The sequence below is a fragment of the Lepus europaeus genome, chromosome 20 (assembly GCF_033115175.1).
Source record: "Lepus europaeus isolate LE1 chromosome 20, mLepTim1.pri, whole genome shotgun sequence".
Lineage (NCBI taxonomy): Eukaryota > Metazoa > Chordata > Mammalia > Lagomorpha > Leporidae > Lepus > Lepus europaeus.
In genome coordinates this window covers 26274273-26300306 of record NC_084846.1, presented here as the reverse complement: position 1 = coordinate 26300306, position 26034 = coordinate 26274273, and the positions used below count along the sequence as shown (strand labels likewise).

Below are 26034 nucleotides of genomic sequence, written 5' to 3'. Positions count from 1 at the left end.
TGTGCTGGAGTTCTTGTGCTTGGCTTGGCTTTGCTGTGGTTTTTGGCAGCTCTCGTAGCTTCTAATTACGAAGATGGAGAAGGTAGTGTGTTTGACCACTGTAACTGAAGCATTGGGAGGTTATAAACTGTGGATGAGGTCATTAGAATTGTCTAGAAATTTTCCTCTCCATTTGCTTCTTTATAAAAGAAGCGGCCTTAAACCACATGGCATTTGAGGCCCCTTCCAGATCTGAGAGGCTGGTTTCAAAGGTTACTCAAGACACAGATTCATTTCTCCAGACCTCGTGCCATGACACGGATCCTGGTGCAGGGTAATGAGCCCCCTTTAATGGACTTAGAAGCTGAGGGAGAAGTTAATTGATTTGCTCAGTGATTGTGTGAACACTTGCAACTGGAAATACACCTGAGTGCACCCTAGCTTTAGCCCAAAGATCATTTTTGTTAAGGATTAGAACTGTGGATAAAAGGCCGAGTTGATGTAAAAAAAAAAAAAAATCTACCATTCAGTTCAAGCTGTAAACCCCAAATCTGGTGCTTCCGTATCTACTTAGATCTCGTCTCCAGCACGAAGACTCGCCTCTTGGCTTCTAGCTGTGAGCATGGTGGCCTCTGGTGAGCTCTGTGCTTCAGAAGAGATTGATGGAGAAGCAGAGAGGGAGGTCCTACTTACAACTGACACAGCGTCACACTGTTCTGCTGAGACATGATTAACACTAAGATTTTGCTGGTGAATTTCCTTTGAGGTGTTCTTCTTCTGGGTTAATCTGTTCACACCGCCTTCAAACAAAAAGATTATGTGTGATAACAAGGGGATTGCTGCTTTTACACTGTCAGTAGATTGTGGGTTAATTAATACCCTTGTTGGTAATGAAGCAAAGTGAAATGGAGTGAGACCAAGCTGATGCAGAAGATCATTAACATACACTGATTAATAATGGAAATGTAGAAGTTTTCATTACAGCATAACCAATGGGCAAAAGAAGATGTCTAATGGGTCAGGATATATTAAGGAGGGGAACAGCATAATTTTCAGGAAACAGTTCCTATTTGGGATGAGCGTGGGTCATTGGAATGTGTGGTTTTTTAAAGATTTTTTTTTTCTTTGAAAGGTAGAACAAAGAGGAATGGAGAGACAGATCTTCCATTGCTTGGTTCACTCCCTAAATGGCCACAACAGTCAAGTCTGGGGGCCAGGCCAAAGCCAGGAGCCAGGAACTCCATCTGGGTGGCAGGGGACCAATTACTTGGGCCATCCTGCACTGCCTGCCCAGGTACATTAGCTGAGTGTGGGATTGGAAGTGGAGCAGCTGGGACTCCACTCTCAGATACAGGATGCTGGCAGCACATGCCTTCACCTGACCCACTGCACCACAGTGGCAGCCCTCCAGTGTGTGGTTTTAGTTGTATCATTTTCATGTTTATTCCACATTTGAGCTGTAGTTTGGAAACTGAATTTTAGTTTTAATATTACAAATGATTTCAGGGGCTGGCACTGTGGCCAAGCAGGTAAAGCTGCCACCTGCAATGCCAGCATCCCATATGGGCACCGGTTCAAGTCCCGGCTGTTCCACTTCTGATCCAGCTCTCTGTTTATGGCTTGGAAAAGCAGTGGAAGATGGCCCAAGCTCCTGGCTCCTGGCATCACATCAGCCTAGCTCTGGCAGTTGCGGCCATTTGAGGAGTAAACCAGCAGATGGAGCATCTCTCTCTCTCTCCCTCCCTCCCTCCCTCCCTCTCCCTCTCTCCCTCTCTCCCTCTCCCCGTGAATCTGCCTCTCAAATAAATAAATAAATCTTAAAAAAAAGAAAAAGAGAGAGAATCCCAACTCCCGTGCAGGCCTTAGTTAATGAGAGAAACTTAGGATCAAAATCAGATAATGCGGGGACAGGTGTTTGGCCTGCTGGTTAAGATACCCACATCAGAGTACCTGGGTTTTATTCCTGGCTCCAGCTGCTAACTCCAACTTCCGGCCAGTACAGACAGGGGGGCAGAAGTGATGGTTCAGGAAATTGAGTCCCTGCCACACATGTAGGAGCCCTGGGCTGAGACCTCAGGTTCCCAATTTTGGAAATCAAAGGATAGGAGCTCTGCCTGTCTCCTCTCTCTCTCTCTCTCTCTCTCTCTCTCTCTCTCTCTTTCTCTTCTCCTCTATGTGTTTCTATCTCTCTCTTCCTCTTGAATAAAAATATATACTTCTATTGTGGTATACTGAGAGTTGCTCCAAGCTTGTACATGAATGTCAATTTTCAGAGTCTCAAAATACATACATTTATACTTGTTTTAATTTAAGAAAGATATGTATGTACTTGAGAGTAAGAGAGAGGGAGTTAGAGACAGACACATGCACACAGGTAGAGACCTCTGATCACTGATTCACTCCCCAACTGGCCACAACAGCCAGGGCTGGCCAAGCTGAAGCCAGGAGCGAGGAACTCCGTTCTGGTCTCCCATGTTGGGGGCAGGGGCTCAAGTGCTTAGGTTATCTGCCTATCTGAGCAGAAAGCTGGCTCAGAAGCCGAACAGCCAGGGCTCAAACCAGCACTCCAGTATGGGATGGGAGTCCCACCATCAGAGCTGGTGGCTTAATCCACTGCACCACAACACCAGCCCCTAAACTGTTTTTAAATACAAATTCTAATGGCCACATCTGATAAGCCACACAGAATTATGTAGAATTATGAGATCCTAGTTACAGTGCTCAGTTATAAGAGTAAGATAATGGCTTAAATCTTAATTCTGTCTCTTTGACATGGAATGAAAGTAGCTTTTGAAATAAATCCTCACTAAAGCCCACTTTTTCCTGTTTAAAAAAAATAAATTTGCATCAGAGAACAGCTTGTTTAATTTTCTCTGTATGTTCTGCCTCCCTAATACATACCTTTTAGGATTGAAAACTTTCTGTTTCTTTCCTCTCTGTAATTCTTGGGGGAAATAATCTGTAGCCCAGTTTCTTGGTCGAGTGATGGCTGGGGCTTTGTTCTTTTGAAGGGGAGATCCTGTTCTGAATCTGAATGTTCTCAGCGTGGGCTCTCTGAGCACACCACTGTTAAGCTTCAGTGGAACGTGTGTGTGTGTGTGTGTGTGTGATTTTGTCCGTGTCCGGACACTTGTTGAAGTATGTGAGGCAAAGCAGGCGTTTCTGGAATGGCAGATGGCAAGCAGCAGCAGATACTGAGACTCGGGGAGACTGCGAGACCAGGTCGGTGGTCGGTGGTGAGGGTGACCCCCTGGCGATGTCAGCGACATGGTGTTTCACGCGAGCATCAGCCCCCGGAATGACCTGGACGTGTGTTGAATCGAGCGTCAGGGGCTGGGAAATCTCTCCGTTTCTGTGTCTCGGAGGTCTTTGTCACTGCTGCAGTTGCTGGATCTGAAGGGAGATCCTCACCCGTCCTCCTCTGCCTTTGAAAATGCCGCAGACGTCGTCGGGACGCGGGCTGCTGGAGTGTTTCTTTTGTGCGGGTGACTGCACATCCGACAGTCGTACAAGGGACGGCAGCGGCTGGCGGCGCCTGGCTGTGATCTTGGCATGTTCGTCTCGCACAGCAGGCTTCAGTCGCATGGTGGCTTCATCATGTCACAGGATAGCTGTCACTGACAAGCACGCCTCCGCATGGCGTATCCTCTGTGTGGGAGAATCTTGGCCTCCCATGTCCCTGCTCCTGAGCTGTGTCTCACTTTCCCCTTGCAGCCTGCCTCGCCGTACCCTTGGCCTCCCGTTCCCAGCATCCTCCTCGTCTGTCCTCAGGCTGTCTTGCCCTACAATCGGAACCTTTCTTTTCGTTCACTTCACAGCTTCTTGCCTGGTACTTCAGGCTGCCGTGTGGCCGGCAGTCCTGCCTCCAAATCTCAGAACTAGAAATGAAATTAGACGTGAGCAGGAAGAGGGGAGAGAAAGTGGAAAACTCAAAAAAACCACCCAGAGTAGCTTGTCACCATACAAACTGTGACATAATTTCCTGCGACAGGAAAGAATTTGCAGAGCAATTCTGTGTCCTCTCGTGCTGCAGACTTGGCTACAGGTTGCTTTCTGAACTTTGTATCTTTTCAACCTTTTAATCCTTTAAATGAGCTTCCCTTAGGGTGCACAAGAAAAATAGCGTTTGCAGTTTCCCATCACATGCATTGCTTTGTCTACAAATGAGCATAGCTTGAAGTGACTATCTTCCACTGTTTGCCTTCTTGCTGTCTCCCTGCAGTGTGTTTTAAATATTCCCACTACAAAGAATTTGCGTAGTCCTTAGATCAAGTTGGTTGTTCTTTCCCTAAATTTTCTTCCAGTCTCATTTGTGCTCATGTATTATACTCTTGCGTGGCAGACTTATAGACACCTGAAATCTATTGTGTGAGAGACTCTTGTTACGGAGGGAAAAAAAAAAAAAAAAAGCAAAGTAAAGATCTTTTCATCCTGACTTTGTTTCTTTCCCAAAGTTGAACGCCTAAAAAGTGACCTTTTGTATCCCAGTGCCCTTGGATCTGAATCTGAAGGCGTTGCAAGCCATCTTCATTTGTCCCTGGTGACTGTGGTGTGAGAAGTCCAGTGAGCTCCACTTGTGTCTTCACTGACTGCCATTGTGTGCACGTCTCAGTGCAGTTTACAGGGTTTGTATACACAGCGAAGTGTGCTTTCAAAAGGAAAGAAAAAAAATAGACATGAGGCCAATGTGTCTTCTTTGGCATATTCTAAAAACCCAGGGTACTGAGATGAGGGTAAATTTAATATGCATGGCACTGCTGAAATGGGCTTTTCTGGGGCAGGTGTCTGGCCTAGGGGAAAAGTAGCCGGTTGGGATTCCAACATTCCCCATCACTTCCCATTCCAGCTTCCTGCTCATGCACACCCTGGGAGGCAGCAGGTGACCGCTCCAGGGCTACCAGTGTGAGAGGACCTGGATTGAGTTTTGGGCCACTGGATTCAGCCTGGCCCAGCCCTGGCTGTTGTGGGAGTGAACCAACAGATGGGAGAGCTCTGTCTGCCTGTCTGCTTTTCTGTGCTTTCAAATAAAAACTGAAAATAAGTAAATTGATAATTGAGAAACTAAAAAAAAAAAAAAGTGTTACTAATTATGTGCTTGAACTTCTGAAAAGTTTCAGTTTGAGGAGTCTTAAGAAAGTTCATGGAAAATGCATATTATTAAAAAAAAAACTATGCATGGATTTCATGATTTTTTTCACCAAAATAAACTTGAGATTTTACTTGAAAGAGAGATCTTTAATCTACTGGTTCACTCCCCTCAAATGCCCACAACAGCCAGGGCTGGGCCAGGCTACAATCAGGAGTCCAGAAATCAGTCCAGCTCTCCCACATGAGTGACAGCGACTCAGCTGCCTGAGCCATCACCTCTGCCTTCGTGCACATCAGCAGGACGCTGGAATCAGAAGCAGCAGTGGGACTCAAGCCCAGGCCCTCTGATGCGGGACGTGGGTCTCCCAAGTAGCAGCTAAAGCACTCCAGCAGACGCCCACCACTACGCTTATTTCGAAACTCAACACACCTGTTGGAAGCCCTTGAAACTAAGGCGTCTGTGTCAGTGCAGCTGAGGTGGGGGACCACCAAGGCGCTGGTCAGGGAGTCAGTGCTCTCGGTGGAGGAAAGAGTAGACGCAGAGTAAAGTAGCCGATGGTTCTCAGTGTCTATGATGTTTCCTACGGAGAAGTTTTTCTAGAAGGAATGGAAAGAGTTTTATGATTGGGCCTTGTGCCAGGAAGATCTTTGGTTTGCGCCTTTGCATTGTAATATTTAAAAATGTCAGTACGTCTAACTGGCCACCGAAACATCTTAAAAGCATTACGAACTGGGGATTCTCGCAGCCATTCCTGGACTTGTCAGTTCTACTTTGAGAAAAGCAAATTGGCCGATCTCTTCTGTCGGCTGTGGCTGGATGTTTACCAGAAAATAGAAACAAGATGAGATTCGAGCGGGAATAAAGGAACTGCAGCTGGCACCACCACACGCAAGCACCTTTGGTGTTCAAGGCCAACACAACCACCGAGGTCCTGAGTCCGTGACGCTCCTCCCCCTCCCAATCCCAGGGATCCTAGGACTCTGCGTCACTTCCTGCCCCCAGCTGCTCCTCACACCCCGACGAGGGCACCGTGCAGTGACTGAGCCCAGGCCGGGACCTAGCCTCGTTTGGGGCCAGGCCTTGTCATTATCTTGCTAAGAAGACCTGTGTGGCTGTCATGCACTGGCCTGTGTCAGCCTCCATGTCCTTATCCATTCTCTAGGCAAGGAGAAGGGAAGGCCCGCCTCCTTCCGTGGGTGTTTGAAGCTCAGATCCTGTAGGTGAAGCTTCCAATACCAGCATACGGTGTGGTGAATACATGGTGACGGCCATGGTCATCCTCCTAAAGGCATAGTTACAGAGGAAGAGGGAGAGACAGAGAGAGATCTTCTATCTGCTGGTTCACTCCCCAAATGGCTGCAACAGAGCTGGGCGAGGCTGAAGCTAGGAGCCAGGAACTCCATCCAGGTCTCCTACATGGGTAACAGGGGCCCCAGTACTTGGGCCGACTTCCACTGCTTTCTCAGGCACATTAGCAGGGAGCTGGATCTGAAGTGGAGCAGCCAGGACGTGAATGGCACCCATATAGATGCCAGCATCACAGGCGGCGGCCCCTGCCTTGGTTATTTTCAAACAGTGGTGGCTGTCATTGTCCCTCCCCTACTTCTCCTCATTGTCCAGTGAAGCCACGCCTGGCTTCCTGGTGCATGGTAAAGGATAGGTGTGGTTCAAAGCAAAGTGCAGGCTCTGCATAGCTAAAGCATAGATATGGGTGCAGGCAGGGGCTGGGGCCTGAGGCTGGCTCATACAGGGTAGGAGATTCATCAGCCTGGGCCACATTGGCATCAGTGAAATGCCAAGACCCTGGGATCCCACAGCTTTGCCTTCCCCTTGGCACAGAGCATTGTGCTCAGCCTTAGATAACAGGAGCTCAGGGAAAGGCTGCGGATCCCACAAGCCTCCCTGCCGCCTGTGCGCCGCTCCTGAGAATAGTTCTCCTGACTCCTCCCAGAAGCGGAGCACAGAGGCTCCCCTGCCGGCAGTCGCTGGCTGATAGATCTGCCCTAGAATAATCGTAAACGCAGGCAGTACACTAAATTATCTGCTGTTGGAAGTTGTCAGTTTGTCTAAGATCCTGGACCAGATTATTTTGAAAATGCCTCAGCTGAGCTGAGTTTAAATTAGCAAGTTGTGTCGACTTTTTTTTCTTTAATATACCCATCTCGCACACCAATCCCCAGCTCGACAAGAGGCACGAGTGATGATTTGTTGTTAGACTTTGAGGACGATAACTTCTCTGTAGTGTTCCTAGAATTCCTGCTAACCAGAAAGAGAAAAACATTTTCCTTCTCTGAACTTCAGTGCTCATGACTCAGAGTGACCAGAAAGATATTAGCATTAAGAATGATGATGGGGGTTGGGTTATGGTGTAGCGGGTAGTGCCGGTATCCCATATGGGCGCCAGTTCAAGTCCTGGCGGCTCCACTTCCTATCCAGCTCCCTGCTATGGCCTGGGAGAGCAGTAGAAGATGGCCCAAGTCCTTGGGCCCCTGCACCCACATGGGAGACCTAGAGGAAGCTCCTGGCTCCTGGCTTCAGATCAGTGCAGCTCCGACCCTTGCAGCCAATTGGGGAGTGTACCAGCAAATGGAAGACCGACCTCTCTCTCCCTCTCTCTGCTCCTCCTCTATGTAACTCTGACTTTCAAATAAATAAATAAATCTTGAAAAGAAAAAAAAGAATGATGATGTATTTCAAGTTTGTACTGGAAGCTATTGGTGCATGAAAGGTGAAAATATCACTGATCCTTGATTGATTCAAATGTTAGAGTGACTGTTGCTGGAATAGCCATATCTGAGGCTTCTGATTAAGACATTACGTATAAGTTAGTGTCTTCTTTGTTACCTGCGATTTTTGAATGTGTAGCTGCCAAGCTCTTGGGAACACTGTGACTTAGGAATGCATGATGGGGTGGGTGTTAGTCACCCAAGCATGCTGTAGCTCCGAGAGGCTGATCCAGTTAGACTGAGGGACTGCCAGCCCCAGGTACTCATCCGTTGGCAGTGCTGGCCGATTGCTGTTGCTGTCTTCATCCCCGGGACAGTTCCCCCGTGCTGAGTTGGGCTGTTCAGTAAAATGCCGCTTGCCTGGATCACGGAGTCTCCTCCTCCTGGCCCCTTGAGGAGGGCAATTGCCTTGAGGGGGGCAATTGCCGTTTCTAATCAATGAGCTTTTCAATTGCAGTCTTAGGGAAAAACAGCACGGTGCACCGTGGGAGAGCTGCTTCCCCAGACTCTCCTTTGATCCTTTCAGTCTAATGAGAGGTGCATCCCCTCCACTGACCAAGGAGTACCCCTCCCAGCCCGTTAGAGCGGGGTCATCCCCTTAGCGCGCGCAGCAGCCTGCTGGTGCTCACCCTGCCAACCACCCCGACCAGCAGCATCCAGCCCTCGGCATCCTCCGTCCCCACCCCCCGTTCTTGTTGGCTTCCACTACATCTGAGTCTCCCACTCTCTCAGTTCTCTCCTCCCCTTCTTTGCTTTCTCTTAACTCACCTGGTTCTCTTGCTCCATGTTTTACTTACTTGAAGGACAGAGAAGGAGAGAGAGAGAGAGAGATCTTCCATCTGCCCGTGTGCAGCTCACAACAGCTGTGGCTGGGTCAGGCTGGAACCAGGGACCTGCGACTCAGCTCAGGTCTCCCCTGCTGGGTGGCAGGAACCCGAGTACTTCAGCCATCAGCTGCTGTGTCTCCAGGGTTGGAGTGCAGAGGCTCCGGCAGGGGGTGTGGGCATCTCCCAGGCGGTGTCTGCGTGGCTGCTGCACAAGCTTCCCTTCGTGTGGCCAGAGCTTCAGCGTCCAGCCCACTCAAGCTGGAGACCACGGCTCTGAGAATCCCTGGTGGCCTCGGCCTTCCTCCGTGGACTGAGTCTGCCAGAGTCACGGCTCCAGGCCCCCTTGGCAAGCTCTGATCTTTGATGTGTCTTGCTCGACAGCTCCGCTTCGAGTAACCCGTAGAATCCAAGTTCAACATCTTGAAAGCCAAACTCGCCTCCCTCCCCTTGGCTTTCCCTTATCCTTTCTGGCCTCTGTGGTACAGCAGGCTTAATCCACATCTCCCTCATCACTCCCGCCTTGAAAAACTTGCAGGCCTTTTCCTGTGGATGAGCCCCCAGCCCCCAGGTGTAGCCCTCAGAGCTCCCTCAGGAATGGGCTCCCGCCTCCTTTTCTCGCCTTCCTCTGCATGTCAGTTATACGGTGTGATTTCTTCTGTCGCCACCTTGCTGCTGTACTATGGACCAAGACACAGGAACTCAGCTGACCACACACAGAGTAGGTGAAGCCAGCCAGGGCCCAGCAGGGGTAGCCTGGAGAGTACCTCGGCTCTGCGCCCTGCTCAGCATGTTAGATGCTCGCCTGCTGTTACCAGAGCTTCTGGTTTTGGTTGGTTTTTGTTTGTTTGTTTGTTTGTTTTTTAGATTTATTTATTTGTTTGAAAGGCAGAGGTACAGAGAGAGGGAGAACTTTTCCATCCCCTAGTGTGCTTCCTAGAGGACCACAATGGCCAGGGCTGGGCCAGGCCAGAGCCAAGAGCTTCTTCCAGGTCTCCCATGTGGGTAGCAGGGGCCCATCTTCTGCTGCTTTCCCAGGCAGGGAGCTGGATCAGAATTGGAGCAGCCAGGACACAAACCAGCACTCAAGTGGGATGTTGGTGTTGCAGGCAGCAGCTTAAGCTGCTACTCCACAACAATAGTATTAACTTCCAACATCATCCTTGAAGGATTTCAAGACCTGCAGGCCACAGGTTTGTGACTCAGCCACAGACACGGACACATCCATCCCTTTGCTCAGGTTTGCTGCACCTCTTTCTCCTCCAGTTCATCCTGGTTTATACGTCGTTCTTAGTACTCAGTTTTTCCTGGTTGGGTGATGACACTTGGAGAATTGGGATGGGATCTAAATGATTTTCTGTTGTGAAAATAAAGAGTATTGGGGCCTGTGTTGTGGCATAACAGGTAAAGCTGCTGTCTGCTATGCCAGCATCCCATTTGTGTCCTGGCTGCTCCACTTCGGATCCAGCTCCCTGCTAATGGCCTGGGAAGAACAGTGGAAGATGGCCCAAATGTTTAGGCCCCTGCCACCCACATGGGAGACCCATGAAGCTCTAGGCTCATGCTTGGCGCATGCCAGACTCTCTGCCACTTGTGTTAGCTACACTGTACTATCCTAAGTAATCCTTACTACAGCTGTGTTAGGTGTAGATATGGCTGGCGCCATGGCTCAACAGGCTAATCCTCCACCTAGCGGCGCCAGCACACCGGGTTCTAGTCCCGGTCGGGGTGCCGGATTCTGTCCCGGTTGCCCCTCTTCCAGGCCAGCTCTCTGCTATGGCCCGGGAGTGCAGTGGAGGATGGCCCAAGTGCTTGGGCCCTGCACCCCATGGGAGACCAGGAGAAGCACCTGGCTCCTGGCTTCGGATCAGCGTGGTGCGCCAGCTGCAGCGTGCTGGCCACGGTGGCCATTGGAAGGTGAACCAATGGCAAAGGAAGACCTTTTTCTCTGTCTCTCTCTCTCACTGTCCACTCTGCCTGTCAAAAAAAAAAATAAATAAATAAAAAGGTGTAGATATAATACTCGCTCTACAAGTGAGTTAACAAAGGTCTGAGAGGTTAAGTACTGTGCCTTGGGCTACCCAGGTACTGTTTCCTCAGCTTCCCAGCAGGTTTTTTGACGACCACACACATGAGCCACAAGTGGGTTAAGATTGTGCATAGGTGATGAGAGCCACTGACGGGGGCCTCTCTCCTCTCTAAGTCCCAGGTGACCTGAAAACATGGCCCTTGCTCTGGGCGCAAGAGTCTGGGGAAGGTAGGCAAACACTGGCCAGTGTTACTCCAAACTCCTCCTGGTAGCATTTCTTAAAGGCAGTGTATAGAATTAAATGTAGCTAAGAAGGAGATATCTGTTGTATTCAAACCATTCCTTCCTATGGAAAGAATGATGGTTGGCTGGCGCTGCAGCTCACTAGGCTAATCCTCTGCCTGTGGCCCTAGCACCCCGAGTTCTAGTCCCAGTTGGGTCACCTGATTCTGTCCCAGTTGCTCCTCTTCCAGTCCAGCTCTCTGCTGTGGCCCGGGAAGGCAGTGGAGGATGGCCCAAGTGCTTGGGCCCTGTACCCACATGGAAGACCAGGAGGAGGCACCTGGCTCCTGGCTTTGGATCAGTGCAGTGTGCCAACTGTGGCGGCCATTTGGGAAGTGAACCAACAGAAGGAAGACCTTTCTCTCTGTTTTTCTTTCTCACTGTCTAACTCTGCCTGTCAAAAAAAAAAAAAAAAAAAAAAGGAAGGAAGAAAGAATGATGGGCTTCCAAAACACAATTTGGTAGATTAAAATAAAAATAGATTTGAAGAATTTTGGATCACTGAAGGGATGGCTTTTAAGGTTTGGTCTAAGCACAGCCTTAGATCACTAAGTATTTCCTGCACAAGAGGTATCAGAAAATAAAACTCGATCTGAAGATCTGTTAGTGTGAGAATGGCTAAGTGGAACTCTGTGATGAAGTTGTGAAAATAGGCAAGAATTAAGTGCATTAAAAAGCCGTAAACAGCTGCCTTTGGAGTCGTTGCTGTTGCTTTCAGAATGTATAAGTGACTAGGAAAGAAAGTCTAGCTTTTAGCAGTGTAGTGCTTTAATCTACGATTCAACCATGAACATTCAAACAAACTTTTTTTATTTTTGCTTCATCAAGTTATATGGGATGTATTGGTCCTGATTCTCGATCATTAACGGGGAGTTCCATGGCCAGCAATGCGCCCTTTCAAGTTGAAAGCTTTTCCTGGCTTCTTGCAGTGAAGCTTCAGTGGAACTGACTGGGGAGTGCCTTAAATTCCATTGTAGCTGATGGCAAAATACAGGCAAGACAAAACTGCCAGCAGTACTTCAGGGAGCATGAGTTAGTAGAGCATCATCAAATATTCACCTCGCCGTCCTTAGATTAAATGCCTCCTACAGGCAGTGCCGATCGGAAATGCTCACTGGCTTTCTGGGTAATTCACTTTAATAGATGAGTGTTTTCATTACTGGAGCACGTTTTGTATATGAGTGTTAAAAAAACTAACTGAAGTAGATTTCTTTAGTTGTTCCCAAAAAACCCAGTGCTCCTTATGATTGCTATTTATGATTTTTCTCAAATTAAAAAAAAAAAAAATAAAAGGCTTTCAGCTTCAACCTTCTGGTTATACCGAGATGAGTTTCTGTAATCCTGCTGCTGTTACATGATGGAGTCCTATAGAAAGGATCTCTACCCAGCCACCTAGAACACTGTTCTGGAATGTTCTAGAGACACTTGTGCTTTGCAAAAACAAAATGGGAATGTTTAGTGCTTGATACACTTAAAATGAGACTGAGAAAATATTATCATTGATGCATAAAGGAAAAAATGTATTCAAGTAAAATCAGGTGAAAACAATTGATTTCTTATACTCTATAGTTTAAAATAGTAGCAGGAGAAGTAGAGGAGAAGCCTGTAAAGCATCAGTGTAGCTAGTGATAGACATGACTTGTAGAAATGTTTCCGTGCAGGCTTGAACAGCACGTTGAGATACTTTATTTTATATATTACTTCAGACTTTAGGAGCTGGCATTTGGTGTAGGGGTTAAGATGCCAGTTAGACACTTGTATCCCACATTGGAGAACCTGGGTTCAAGTCCCAGCTGTGGCTCCTGACTTCAGCTTCCTGCTAAAGAAAACCTTGGGAAACAGCAGGTGATCGCTCAAGTTGTGGGTCCCCGCCACCCATATTATATTGAGTTTCTTGTTGCTGACTGTGGCTTTGCACAGCCCCAGCTGGTGCAGGTGTTGGGGCAGTGAGGGGCAGTGAACTAGTGAATGGGAGCACTCTCTTTGTCAAATAATTAAAAAAAGAAGAAAAAAAGTCAATAATTTTTGGCTTCCAGCTTTGACAGTCATGATGATGTAACTTAGAATGGTCAGCTTTTTGTTACTAGAAGAAACCCCCACAGGGAGCTAACACTAAAGAGAGAAGGTTCATTTTGGCTGACAATTCTGCAGGTTCACAGACCAAGATCAGAAAGCCCCGTTGTCTCGGCATCTGTTGAAAGCCTCCCTCTGGCAGAGAGAATGCCGTGTCTCCTGGCCAGAGGGAACATGGGTACCCACGGTGTCCAACACGATCCAACCTTTTTACCTCCCGGAAGTCCAGCCTCCAGACACCATGTCTGCATTTGGTTCCTGCCCTCAGTGAGACTTTGGGGACCAGTTCTTTAAACACAAGGGCCATGGGGATGCTCGAACTGATATCTGGACCCTCACAATACTTTTATACTGGAGCAGTGTTTCCTGTATTCACAAGGCCCTTGGAAAGTGCCATCTTCAACTGGGATGAGGGAGGATAGAACCAAAAGTTTCTCCTTGAGTGAGCCAAGGATGTGAGGTGATTTAGTGATTGAGTCGATGAAGAGAATTTCAAGGAAGGTTTTCTGTATGTGAACACCTAGGTATTCAGAGTTAGAAATCAAAATGAGTAGCTCCTTTGATTCCTGAGTGCGGCAGCTGTGAATCTGTTTAAATGAAAGACACTTCTATAAACACAAAAGTGCTTTTCTGCGTACGGTCTTAAATTACTATTAATTAAGTGCGATGTAATATAATAGATCATTATAGTGCCTTAATATGGGTACCAGTGGATTTGTTAGTCCTTCCAAATGGCTGTTGTGGGTTAATAGTCTTCAGAGGATCATTCATGTAGCCTTTGTGGTTTTAAAAATAGCTTGGTACCCTGGGGTAGCCTTTGCCAAAGTTCGCCTGTTATCAAATGTACTTTTATTTGAATGTGCCATTTCGATGTTTTTTTTATTCATATCATTCAATTGCTTTCAGAATCTGCATAGCAAAAAATAGCAATGTTGAAGAATAAAGGCAAGCTCTTTATAGAGAGAAATTTCAGTTATAAAGAGAAAGACTAGTTAGGCATATTGGGCATCTGTTCTATTCATTAGGATTTTTAACTGGAGATGTTTTCATGTCGCCTCATTGTTTTTATTTTAATTAATATTTCTATGGCAGAGAGATAATTAGGTAAATGCTGTTGAATATTAAATATGGTAGCAGCTTAGAGGAAAATAAGCATTTCTGGGTCAAAGCCCTTAAGAAAATATTGTCATATGTGAGCCAGTTAATTGAATTGAGTGCCAAATGGGCCTGCCATCATCCAGCCAGATTCTCCTCGTGACTCAGTTCATTATCTAAGGTTGTTCTGGAATGAAATGACTGGTTCTGTCCAAGTTAATGGTGTTCTTTTTCATCTCAGCTACTAATGAAGTAAATCTTGATTAGAGAATATCTCTAACCTCATTCAGTGCGGCTAAGTGTAAGGACAGCCCAAAGAATCTGAACGTGTGTGTCACACCCAGCGTTTTAAATGCTGAGTGTGTGGACGTCTCAGTGCTGTCCCTGGGGGCTTTGCATTACGGCGTGTTGGTGGCCACAGCGCGTGAGAGACTGTGGAAGACCCCAGCGTACATTCGCGGCCACTCTGTCATCCTTGTTGCCTGCACCTGACGGCGATGCAGAGCCGCGAGGTTGAGGATTTTCATCTCCAGCCACCCTTAGCACTTGACCACTTGCGAGCATCCCTGGTCAGCAGCATCCGACGGCACTAGGTTTCCAGTTGTATTTCCAAGCTGTCCCAGAGCTTCAGACACGTGCATGGTTGACTTCTAATTTGCCTCTCTTAAAAACCGATAAAAGGCACGCACTGTGTATTCCAGATCCTCCGTTGGTGCGACTGCTGAGTGACGGTGCTGAGGTTGGCTAGGTGGGGAGTAGGTCTTTCTGTGCACGTATTAGAAATTTAGACTCACGTGGACTCCAGGAGGAGGCTCCTGGCTCTTCTGGGAGTGCAGGCTGTCCATTCACCTGAGATTGTCTCATCAGCTTCCTTGTGCTGGGTCCAGCCACTTCCGTGTGGAGACTTGCTTTTGTCATAGAATAATACAAAGTTTAGACCAACGATTGCTAACCTATTGCCATGTGATAAACCGTTAGACATTTGAATGTGTTTTACATTCCGGCTGCCATGTATCCAGTTTATTATTTTATAAGTAATGCTGTTGCTTCTCATAAGTATTTTAAAATATACTTTCGTGAAGTATTTTTATTTAATATTTTAAAATACGTATTTTATTTTACTTATTTGACAGAAGAGTGACAAGGACATCTACCATTTACTGGGTCACTCCCCAGATGGCCACAGCAGCCAGATTTGGGCCAGGCCAAAGCCAGGAGCCCGGGACTCCACCCAGATCTCCCACATAGGTGGCAGGGACTCCGTACACGAGCCGTGATCTGCTGCCTCTCGGGCACATTAGCAGGAAGCTGGTTTTTAAGCAGAGACAGAGGCGGGACTTGATCCCAAGCACCAGATACGGGATGCGGTCCCAGATGGTGGCTTCATCCACTGTGCCACAGTAATAAAAGTTTTTAAAACCTCTTCATACTCTTTATTAACACGTCAGTTTAGTTTCAAGTAAGGGCATCTTGCAATTAAAAGTGTTTCTTAAAACATTACTGGGGCAAGCATCACGGCACAGCAGTTAAGACGGTTTGGGTCACCACATGCCGTATTGTATTGCCTGGGTTCAAGTCCCCCCTCCACTTCTGACCCAGCTCCCTGCTAATGCACTCTGTAGGAGGCAGCAGATGATGGATCAAGTACTTGGGTCTCTGCGGCCTACATAGGAGACCCTCTTTCTGTATGTGTGTGTATATGTCTGTATATGTGTCCTCTCTCTCTCCCTGTATGTATGTATGTATGGGTGTCCTTGTCTCTGTGTATCTCTCTCTCCTCTCTCTCTCTGTCACTCTGCCTTTCAAATAAGTAAAAATTTAAAAACATAATTCCATTTGCAATCTCTTAACTTGTTATGGATCAGGGTTATCTTGATGGCCTGGAACCAAACAAAACAGAGAAATAAAGCAAGGAGGCTGGAACTCCTTCCAGGTCTCCCACCATGCGGCAGGGGCCCAAGCACTGAGCCACCATCCGCTGCCTCCCAGGGTGCATTGACAGGAAGCTGGGTCCAAAGTGGAGCAGCTGGCACTTGGATAGGGGATGTAGGCTTCCCAGCGGCACCTGCTGCACCACAACACCTGCCCCACTACCTCGCATTCTGCATGTAATCTTTTCTATGATTTTGGAAACTCTGTTGGAGGTCAAAGCTTGCCCGCTTGGCAATCCCATAGTCTGTGTAGGATGGGCTTTTCCAAGAATGTGCAAAGCAAAGAGATGATAAAAAGTTGAGCCTCTTTTTGTGGGTGGGAGAAGGGTATTTGGAAGGAGCTTCACGCGATGCCCGGCCCTCGCTCTCCACTGTACCTGGCCCAGCTCAGCCTCTGTTGCCCACAGTGGGGAAGTTACAGGTGCTTCTGAGGGATAACAGTGAACGGCCTTGGGCCTCATCTTGTCTTCTGGGTTTTATTTTCCTTTGTTCTTGCTCTAGACTGAAGTAGGTGGCTTTGGAAAGCCATACCCTGTTAGAACAGGGACACTTTGTTCCCATAAGGACCAGAGGATGTATTCAGAAATCTTACCAGTTTTGTTTTGTTTTGTTTTTAATCTATTACTAATGCACTGGTCTTCCATAGCATCTTGACCCACAAATATAAATGATATTTTTGGCAAGGGTTGGGGGGAGATGATAACTGTTATTTGTTTAGAGAAACTTGCAAGAAAAAATAACTCATTGCTTAAGGCCTTCTTTGTCAAGACGGTCGCAAATGGCAACTCTCAGCAGTAATCTATTTCATGGTTAAAATTCTCCCGTTCCACCCCTACCACCCGCACCATCATTTATCCTATTTCTGCCCTTCACAGCAGCGCTCTGCTTACCTGTGTGTGTGTTCTTCTTCCACAGAGACCCTGCTCGACGACTTCCTTCTCACGTACACTGTCTTTATGACGACCGATGACCTGTGCCAGGCGCTGCTCAGACAATATCCTTCCGGCCCACCTGGACTTCGTGTCACCTGCCCCCCTGGGGGTTGCCCCACATCACGCATTAACTGCCCTTCTTAATTTACGCAGCCCCCCGGAGGAGCGCGGCTGTGTTAAATATTAATGCAGCGATGTCCAAGGTGAAAGGTGAAATGAGATGGAAGAGATGGTGGGGGTGGGGGGGACACTGTCCTCACCCTCTGTGCCAGGGAAGAATTGACCTGTTCATATGATGTTTGCTTCAGATCCATGGCTCCCCATGGCTTGGAAATCTGGAGGCAAATATTGGGTCAAGTTCAGAGTGCAGCTCCAGGCCTCGTGCGTTGACAGGTGTCACCCAATGAACAGGCTCAGCGGAGGAGCCATCCGCAGGAGTCAGACCATCCGCACGGGAGATGGGCAAGTGTGTTGTCATATTCCTGGGCAGTGTCCTGGGGAGGAGGTGGCTCCCCCCATGGGAGGCCTAACCTAGTCGCTGGGGCCGACTTAGGTTTTCAGAGCTCCGTCACCGCGAGCTCTTAGGATGATGGATGTGTTCGTGGTTAACGACCAGTTAAGGGAGCCTTAGAATTTCATAGTTTCACTGGAAGAGATGCAACACAGAAACACTGAGACGCCTGAAAGCAAAGCTTTGTCAGCTTAGGAGAGTCTCCAGATGGGCTTGCTTTGCAATCTTTTTTTTTTTTTTTAAGATTTATTTATTTGAAAGGCAGAGTTACACAGAGAGAGAAGGAGAGGCAGAGAGAGAGAGAGGTCTTCCATTTCCAGTTGGCCATAGTGGCCAGAGCTGCACCGATCCAAAGCCAGGAACCTCGAGCTTCTTCTGAGTCTCCCACAAAGGTGCAGGGGTCCAAGGACTTGGGCCCTCTTCCACTGCTTTCCCAGGCCATAGCAGAGAGCTGGATCGAAAGTGGAGCAGCCGGGACTCGAACCAGCGTCCATATGGGATGCCTGCACTGTGGGCGGCAGCTTCACCCTCTACGCCACAGCAGTGGCCCCCTCAATCTTTTAAGAAGGTGTTTTGGAAACAGTGAAGCAGCCTGCTCACTGCCACGTTTGTATTAAACCAGAGATTCCACTGTGGCTCCCACAGTAAGTTTGAAAACAGATTGCGGGGCCGGCACTGTGGTGCAGTGGGTTAACGCCCTGGCCTGAAGCATTGGCATCCCATATGGGTGCAGGTTCAGGTCTCAGCTGCTCCACTTCCAATCCAGCTCTCTGCTATGGCTTGGGAAAGCAGCAGAAGATGGCCCAAGTCCCTGGGCCCCTGTACCACGTGGGAGATTGGGAAGAAGCTCCTGACTCCTGGCTTCAGACTGGCGCAGCTCCATCCATTGCGGCCAATTGGGGAGTAAACCAGCAGGTGGAAGACCTCTCTCTCTCTCTCTGCCTTTCCTCTCTCTGTGTAACTCTGACTTTCAAATAAATAAATAAATCTTAAAAAAAAAAAAAAGGAAACAGATTGCTTCCTGTGCATACTGTAGTTCCGAGACCTGAATCTCATCAGGTCATTTGAATTCTTTTCCTGCCAAAGAATTCCTCCATGTCTCCCGGTCTCACAGCATGTCCCTCTGTGGAGGGATAATCAAAAACTCCAACAAGGGCAAAATTAAAGTAACATCTCTTAAAATATGCACATGGGAATGGTATTTACTTTTTAGCAATTTGCTGTCTGTGTTATGACCAAAGCTAAAGGTTATTTTGAAACTTTTGTCATCTTGAAATGTTATTAGTCTTGATTTTAGAGAATTTCCGTAATAAATGCAGATTTTTTTTCTATAGCTTCCAAATGGAAGATTCCTAAGAAAATTAGCAATGATTACAGAGTTTTGAATTTCTGCTTCTTCAAGTGTGTTTTGGAGAGAATATCTGTGGGCTAATTTCATTTACATTTTAGTATTAACATACTTTGAAAGCAAGTACCATTTTTAAGTAGTATAAATTATGTTTTTATACAAATTCAGTACCTTCAAACTGTTACATTTATGACCCTAACATAGTTTGTGATTACCATTTTAATAATTCAGCGTCTCACAGGATGTCCCTAAATAATCTCTCTTTTTAAAAAAGATTTCTTTATTTATTTGAGAGGCAGAGCAGCAAAGAGAGCAGAAGAGACAGAGAGAAGAGAGCTCTCCATCTACTGGCTCATTGCTTATATGGCTGTGACAACCAGGTCTGGGCCAGGCCGAACCCAGGAGCCCGGAACTCCGTCAACTCCCACATGCCTGGCACGTTCTTGGGTCACCTTCTGCTGCTTTCCCAGGCATCAGGCACTTGAACCGGCACTCCGATATGGGGTGCCAGAGGCACGTCTGGCAGCTTAACCCACTGCCCCAACCCTAAATAGTCTCTAAGACTTACTTGAGTACTATGTGTTACTCAAACATGCATTTCAGTCTTTGGCTAAGACATTGTACGGATGGATGTTAATGGAGAGGCAAGGGGAGAGAGAGAGAGACAGAGAGGGAGGGAGAAAGGGGGAGGGAGAGGGAGAGGGAGGGTTTCCATGTACCACTTAATTCCTCAAATGCCTGCAATGGCTGGGATTGGCCAGGTTGAAGCCAAGATCCAGTAACTCAATCCAGGACACCCATGTGGGTGACAGGGACCCAACTACTTAAGCCATGTCCTGCCGCTTCCCAGCGTGGTTAAGCGTTCTTTTGTATTATTTCCATTTTCTGTGTTAGGGGTACACACTCATATTTTGCCTGTGCTTGATTACAGTAGCTTGCAAATGTCGCTTCAGGTGTGGGGACACTGAGAAGGCATCAGGGAAGAGTTAAAATAACCTCTGTGTAATGCATGGAATACTGCCTGGCCCAAAGCTAGGATTTAAATGATATTATTTATGATGATAAAAGCTGAAATATGGCTCTAATCTATGACTAATGTCCAAAAATTGTGGGGAAAAGAAAATACCTTGGACCACTGCCTAGAAGGTGGTAGCAGTGGAACAGGAATGTCATCTACACTAGGATGTGCAGAGAAACTTCCCACATTAATACGCAGGCCATATGTTTTTTGGAGGTTGCATTATTTCACAAAAGGCAGAGTGTGCAAAAATACAGAAACAATCATGGGGAAAGATTCCTGGCTTAAAATGTTTTAGATTTCATGGGTGTTGATAATCAGTGAAAGGGGTAAGAATTTCAGGTAAATTTTCATGTAAAACATCTTAGCCAGGGTCCAGCGTTGTGGCTTTGCAGGTAAAGCCACCCCTGCAATGCTGACATTCCATACAGGCACCAGCTTGAGTCCTGGCTGCTCTACTTCCCACCCAGCTCCCTGCTAATGGCCTGGAAAAAGCAGAAGGTGGCCCACGTGCTTGGGTCCCTGCTACCCACATGGGAAACCCGGAAGAAGCTCCTGGCTCCTGGCTTCAGCAGCCTCTGCCATTGTGGCCATTTGGGGAATGATCCAGCGGATGAGAGATCTCTCTCTCTGTCTCTCCCTCCCTCTGTAACTTTAACTTTAAATAAATAAACAAATCTTAAAAAAAAAAAAAAGCCTTAGCCAGAGCAAGCATTTGGCACAATGGTTAAGATGGTGGCTGAGTCACCTGCATTCCATATTGGAGTGCCTGGGTTCTGAGTTCAAGGCTTGGCTCTGCTTCTGTCCCCATTCCCGGCTCAGGCAGAACTTCGTGGCTGACCACTGAGGGTACTTGTGTCATTTTCTGGGTTTACGTCTGTTCTTCCAAGCACACCCCTGCGCCCTCGCTGTGTATAGTGTCTCCCCCATGCACAACTGTACACCTGCAGGTTCTGTGCTAACCAAGAGTAAACGGGGTCTGTCTGTATCTCTTTATTTCCCACAATGTTGCATTCTTTCTTAACCATCTGCACCTATTCTGCTAAGAAGTATCAAGGCAAGGAAGAGACCTCGGACGTTCCGTGTCGGAAACGGAAGGTGCTGCATCTTGTTTCCCAGTGGATCGCGCTCTACAAGGACTGGCTGCATGAAGACGAGCATTCCAAAATGTTTCTGAAGGTAATCTCACGCTTCCGCACGGGCCGCAGTGTCCCATGGTGGCTTCTGTTTTCAGCTTCACAGCTCACAACCTCATTTGTAGGTCACAGTCATTCAGTTGTTTGTTTGTTTTTGTTTTTTTTTTTTTTTTTTTTTTTTTTTTTTTTTTTGTCAAGTTCTGATTCAGGGGAGGCATAAATTCACTCTGTCTGAAGCCGGGTGTTTCCTCCCATCCTCTGTTGCTGTTGCTTGCCTGATTTGAACAGCATGACATACAGCCCCTGGAGTTGATAGGATCATTAAAAATACATCGATAAATGCTGTCTTCCCTTTAAAATATAAAACCAGCAAGCCATGAAAATAGGCATGGTTCCATTCAGGAGTTTTCGGGAACATCCAGCCCGTGGGCCCTATAAGGTCTACAAGACCATTTGGTCTGGCCCTGCCAAGGCACCACAGGTCAGACTTTAAATTCAGTAAATCTGTAACAGGCTCAAAAAAAAAAAAAAAAGATTTATTTTATTTATTTGGAAGAGTTACAGAGAGAGGTAGAGGTAGAGAGAGAGAGGTCTTCCATCTTCCTGTTCACGCCACAATTGGCCGCAATGGCCTGAGCTGAGCTGTTCTGGAGCCAGGAGCCTCTCCCGGGTCTCCTAAGTGGGTGCAGGGGCCCAAGGACTTGGGCCATCTTCTACTGCTTTCCCAGGCCATAGCAGAGAGCTGGATTGAAAGTGGAGCCGCTGGGACTTGAACCAGCGCATGGGAAGCCAGCACTGCAGGCCAGGGCTTTAACCTGCTGTGCCACAGCACTGGCCCACAGGTTCATTTTTAAGTTGATGATGTTATATGGCCCACAAATGATGTTATAAATATCCAGGTGGCCCTCGGCAGAACAAAGGTTCCCCCTGGAAATAAATGGACATTTTTTTTAAAAAAATAAAATGTTCGGCCGGCGCCGTGGCTCAACAGGCTAATCCTCCGCCTTGCGGCGCCGGCACACCGGGTTCTAGTCCCGGTCGGGGCACCGATCCTGTCCCGGTTGCCCCTCTTCCAGGCCAGCTCTCTGCTGTGACCAGGGAGTGCAGTGGAGGATGGCCCAAGTGTTTGGGCCCTGCACCCCATGGGAGACCAGGATAAGCACCTGGCTCCTGCCATCGGAACAGCATGGTGCACCGGCCGCAGCGCGCTACCGCGGCGGCCATTGGAGGGTGAACCAACGGCAAAGGAAGACCTTTCTCTCTGTCTCTCTCTCTCTCTCTCACTGTCCACTCTGCCTGTCAAAAAATAATAATAATAATAATAAAATGTTCTTTTCCATGTCAAAGGACAGAAATTGGCATTTTATATAGCATTCAAGTTTATTAAACAATTTCAGGAAGTATTAGAAAATGTTTAACTCTCACGAGCTTCAAGGTTCGTGTGGCCCCCAAACGTCACATCTAGCTGAACTTCCAGTAACTTCTTATTTGCTTTGAAAAGGCTGCGTGTTTGCCTTGGAATTGTGGAACTCAGAACTACTTCTGCAGAACAGGACAAGAAACCTTATAAAGTGTCCCAGTGAGTCAGGGAGCCTTTCAGAAGCTCGATTTACAGGTTGTCTCAAAATGACTTAATTCAGCGGATACTTTGCCTCCCAAACGGTTGTGTGGTCGTACCTTCTTTTGAATATGAGGTAGGCTTAGAAGTCTTGGGGAGCCAAGCCAGGGACTCTGTAAATCCCCAGCGTTATCTACCTGCAGCCCCTAAAATCAGCCAGTGAGCCGTGGGAGTCGAGCCATGTAAGGTTAGGAGATGTCATCCTGGGGTCCACGGGGCTCACTGGGCAAGACGGCCACTGGCAAGGGTTCATCCGCACGACATGGACATTAAACCACTTCAGCTGCCACTTGTCTTCTCCCCCTCCCCCACAGACCATATACAGGAATGTCCTAGATGACGTCTATGAATACCCAGTACTTGAAAAAGAACTGAAAGAATTCCAGAAGATCCTGGGAGTGCACCGGCGCCAGTAAGTGCTTGCGTTTCCTGACTGTGGTGAGTGGAACATGCAGCAGCCATTGCGGTAGGGTTTGGGAAGTCTCAGACCTCCCTCTGATTTTGAACATCTCGGGTCTTGGTTTCCTCTCGGTTCTTTCGCCTTCCTAGGAGCATCATGTATGCTATGTTTGTATGAGCACATCATGTATGTTATGTTTGTATGAGCTGGCTAGTTTTCTAAGATTCTGCTTGATGTGGTCAAAAACACCCTCCTGGGTGCGTGAAAAGATGATTCAAGAAATCATTATGTACTTTAAAACTCTGCCTGTCTGGCTTGGAATCTGGAGGCTTGTACCTGGTTTTCCGTGGACCAGAAGAGACTTTCTAAATAGGGCCCAGAGAGTCAGGAGGCCTTTGAGAAGCTCAGGGTTCTGGTTGCCTGAAGTTTCTTTATCAATTAGAAAGATTAAAGAAAGCCGCTTACTCCGGGACTCTCGGAGGGCCCACGTGTCTCGTAGGTATCTCGCGTTCATCTCTTGGGCTGACAGCACCTGGCTTTACTAGAGTTTCACCACTGCCTCTCCTTATTAACTTTGATAAATGAAAACAAGTTGTTATCCAGTCTTCGGGTATAGCTGCAGAGTTCACGTGCAGGGAAAGTATTCTGTGATAGATCGGTCGTCTGGGCTTAATAAACAGAAGTGCATGTGTTGTCAAGTTGTGACAAGCTTCTGCTGAGATTCCGGCCACGGGACCAGGCTGGTGTTGTGGTGCAGTGGGTTAAGCCGCTGCCAGTGACACCCACATCGCATATGAGTGCTATTTGAGTCCCAGCTGCTGTACTTCCAATCCAGCTCCCTGCTAATGGACCTGGGAAAGCAGCAGAAGATGCCCAGGTGCTGGGCCCCTGCACCCACGTGGGAGACCCTATTCCAGGCTCCTGTCTTTGGCCTGGCCCAGCCCTGGCTCTTGCAGCCGCTTGGGGGGTAAAGCAGCATATGGAAGATTGTGTGTGTGTGTGTGTGTGTGTGATAAGTGCACTTCTCATAGAAAATGTTGATTCAGGCCTTTCAGATTACTGATTTGAGACTGAACCCCTAACTTGATTTTAGGGAAGGGAAATGCCATTGCAAAACATGTAAGCTTGTGCACATTGAGAAATTCAGACATCAGTTGCAGGGTGTATGTTGTGGTGCGGTGGGCTAAACTGCCACTTGGAACATTCGCTGCTCCATATGGAAGCACTGATTTGAGTCCCGGCTGCTTGTGCCTGGGAAGCAGCAGGTGATGGCTCAACTACCTGGGTCCCTGATTCCTACCTGGTAGACCAGGACGTAGTTCCTGGATCCTGGCTTTGGCCAGGTCAGGCCCAACAGTTCCAAGTATTTGGGGATTGAGTGGATAGAAGCTCTGTCTTTCTCTTCCTGTCTCTCTCCTTGTCCCTCTTCCTCTCTATCACTCTGCCTTTCAAATAAAAAAAAAAAAAAAAGGAAAGCAGACAGTCAGATGGACTTGCGTGTTAGATCTGTGTGTTGGAAATGATTGTTGGTCTTTTTATCAGTGTGCATTGTATTAAGTTTCTATAGCCTAAGACAAATGTGAAAATGTGCACCAATAAATGAAGCAAAAGAGAAGAAAATGAGAACTTTGCATCAAAATAATCCGTCTCCCACATGGAATTTGCTCTATGCTGTAGGGCAGACCTGTTTCAGTGGAGAATGTTAATTCCTGGCTTAATAGATTCAAATACGTTAATAGGATTTACTGCATGTCATTTAAAAACTTACCTAAGAAGGGGAAATGATAGATTCAAATAAGAAAAAGGATATTAAGATAGGATTCTTGGAGCTGCTGCTGTGGCGCAGCAAGTAAAGCCACCGCCTGCAGTGCTGGCATCCCATATGGGTGCTGGTTTGAGTCCCGGCTGTCCCACTTCCTATCCAGCTCTCTGCTATGGCCTGGAAAAGCAGTGAAAGATGGCCCAAGTGCTTGGGCTCCTGCACCTGCGTGGGAGACCCAGAGGAAGCTCCTGGCTCCTGGCTTTGGATCATCGCAGCTCTGGCCATTGTGGCGTGAACCAGCAGATGAAAGACCTCCCTCTTTCCCTCTTTCCCTCTTTCCCTCTCCCTTCCACCCACTGGATTACTCCCCAAATAGCCACAACGACTGGAGCTGTGCTCATCTGAAGCCAGGAGCTTCTTCCAGGTCTCCTACACATGTGCAGAGGCCCAAGCACTTGGGCCATCTTCCTCTGCTTTCCCAGGCCACAGCAGAGAGCTGTTTCAGAAGTGGAGCAGCCGGGACTCAAACCAGTGCCTAAACAGAACATCGGCACTGCAGGCAGCAGCTTTACCCACTATGCCATAGCACCAGCCTCTTATATATATACATTTTAAGCTTTATTTTATTTTTACTTGGAAGTCAGATTTACACAGAGAGAGAAAGAGAGGCAGAAAGAGAGAGAGAGATCTTCCACCCACTGGTTCACTCCCCAGTTGGCTACAACGGCTACAACAAAACCAGGAGCCAGAAGCTTCGTTCGGGTTTCCTACACAGGTACAGGGGCCCAAGGACTTGGGCCATCTTCTAGTACTTTCCCAGGCCATAGCACAGAGCTGGATGGGAAGTGCAACAGCTGGGTCTTGAACCAGCACCCATAGAGGATGCCAGCACTGCAGGCAGCGGCTTTACCTGCTATGCCACAGCGCTGCCCCCCGCCCCCCTATATCTTTTTTAAAGAGCAAACTCCTCCACCCAGTGCATAAAACTTGGTCTTCCATGACAATAACTGCGTTCTTCTGGGTTTGGTATGCAGGCTGACTTGTTGTCTTTCTCCTTTCAGCACTGTGGATGAATATTCACCACAAAGGAAGGTAAGGCACGGACTTCCATGGAAATCAGGTGATCTGGCCCTTCTTCCTGCCTCGGGCACACGGGGGCGGGGGCGGCCGGGACTGCAGCCGGCGGCACGTGCTGCTCCGCTTTGGTGTCCCTGTGCCTGTGCACATCGGAGTTCAGCCACGTGCCCTGAATCAGATTGGGTTCTCCGTCTTTCGTGGTAC

The 26034-nt window shown here is 47.7% G+C and overlaps 1 protein-coding gene across 1 annotated transcript in view; it reads left to right on the top strand.

Annotated features, from left to right (window-relative positions):
• Positions 1-26034, top strand: part of RAPGEF5 (Rap guanine nucleotide exchange factor 5) — a 249155-nt gene that overhangs the window by 179612 nt on the left and 43509 nt on the right. Inside the window, exons 12-15 of the mRNA XM_062179032.1 lie at positions 16944-17022; positions 20872-21016; positions 22906-23003; positions 25815-25845. Of these exons, the coding sequence (XP_062035016.1) occupies positions 16944-17022; positions 20872-21016; positions 22906-23003; positions 25815-25845 (353 nt within the window). The remainder of the gene's footprint in view (positions 1-16943; positions 17023-20871; positions 21017-22905; positions 23004-25814; positions 25846-26034) is intronic.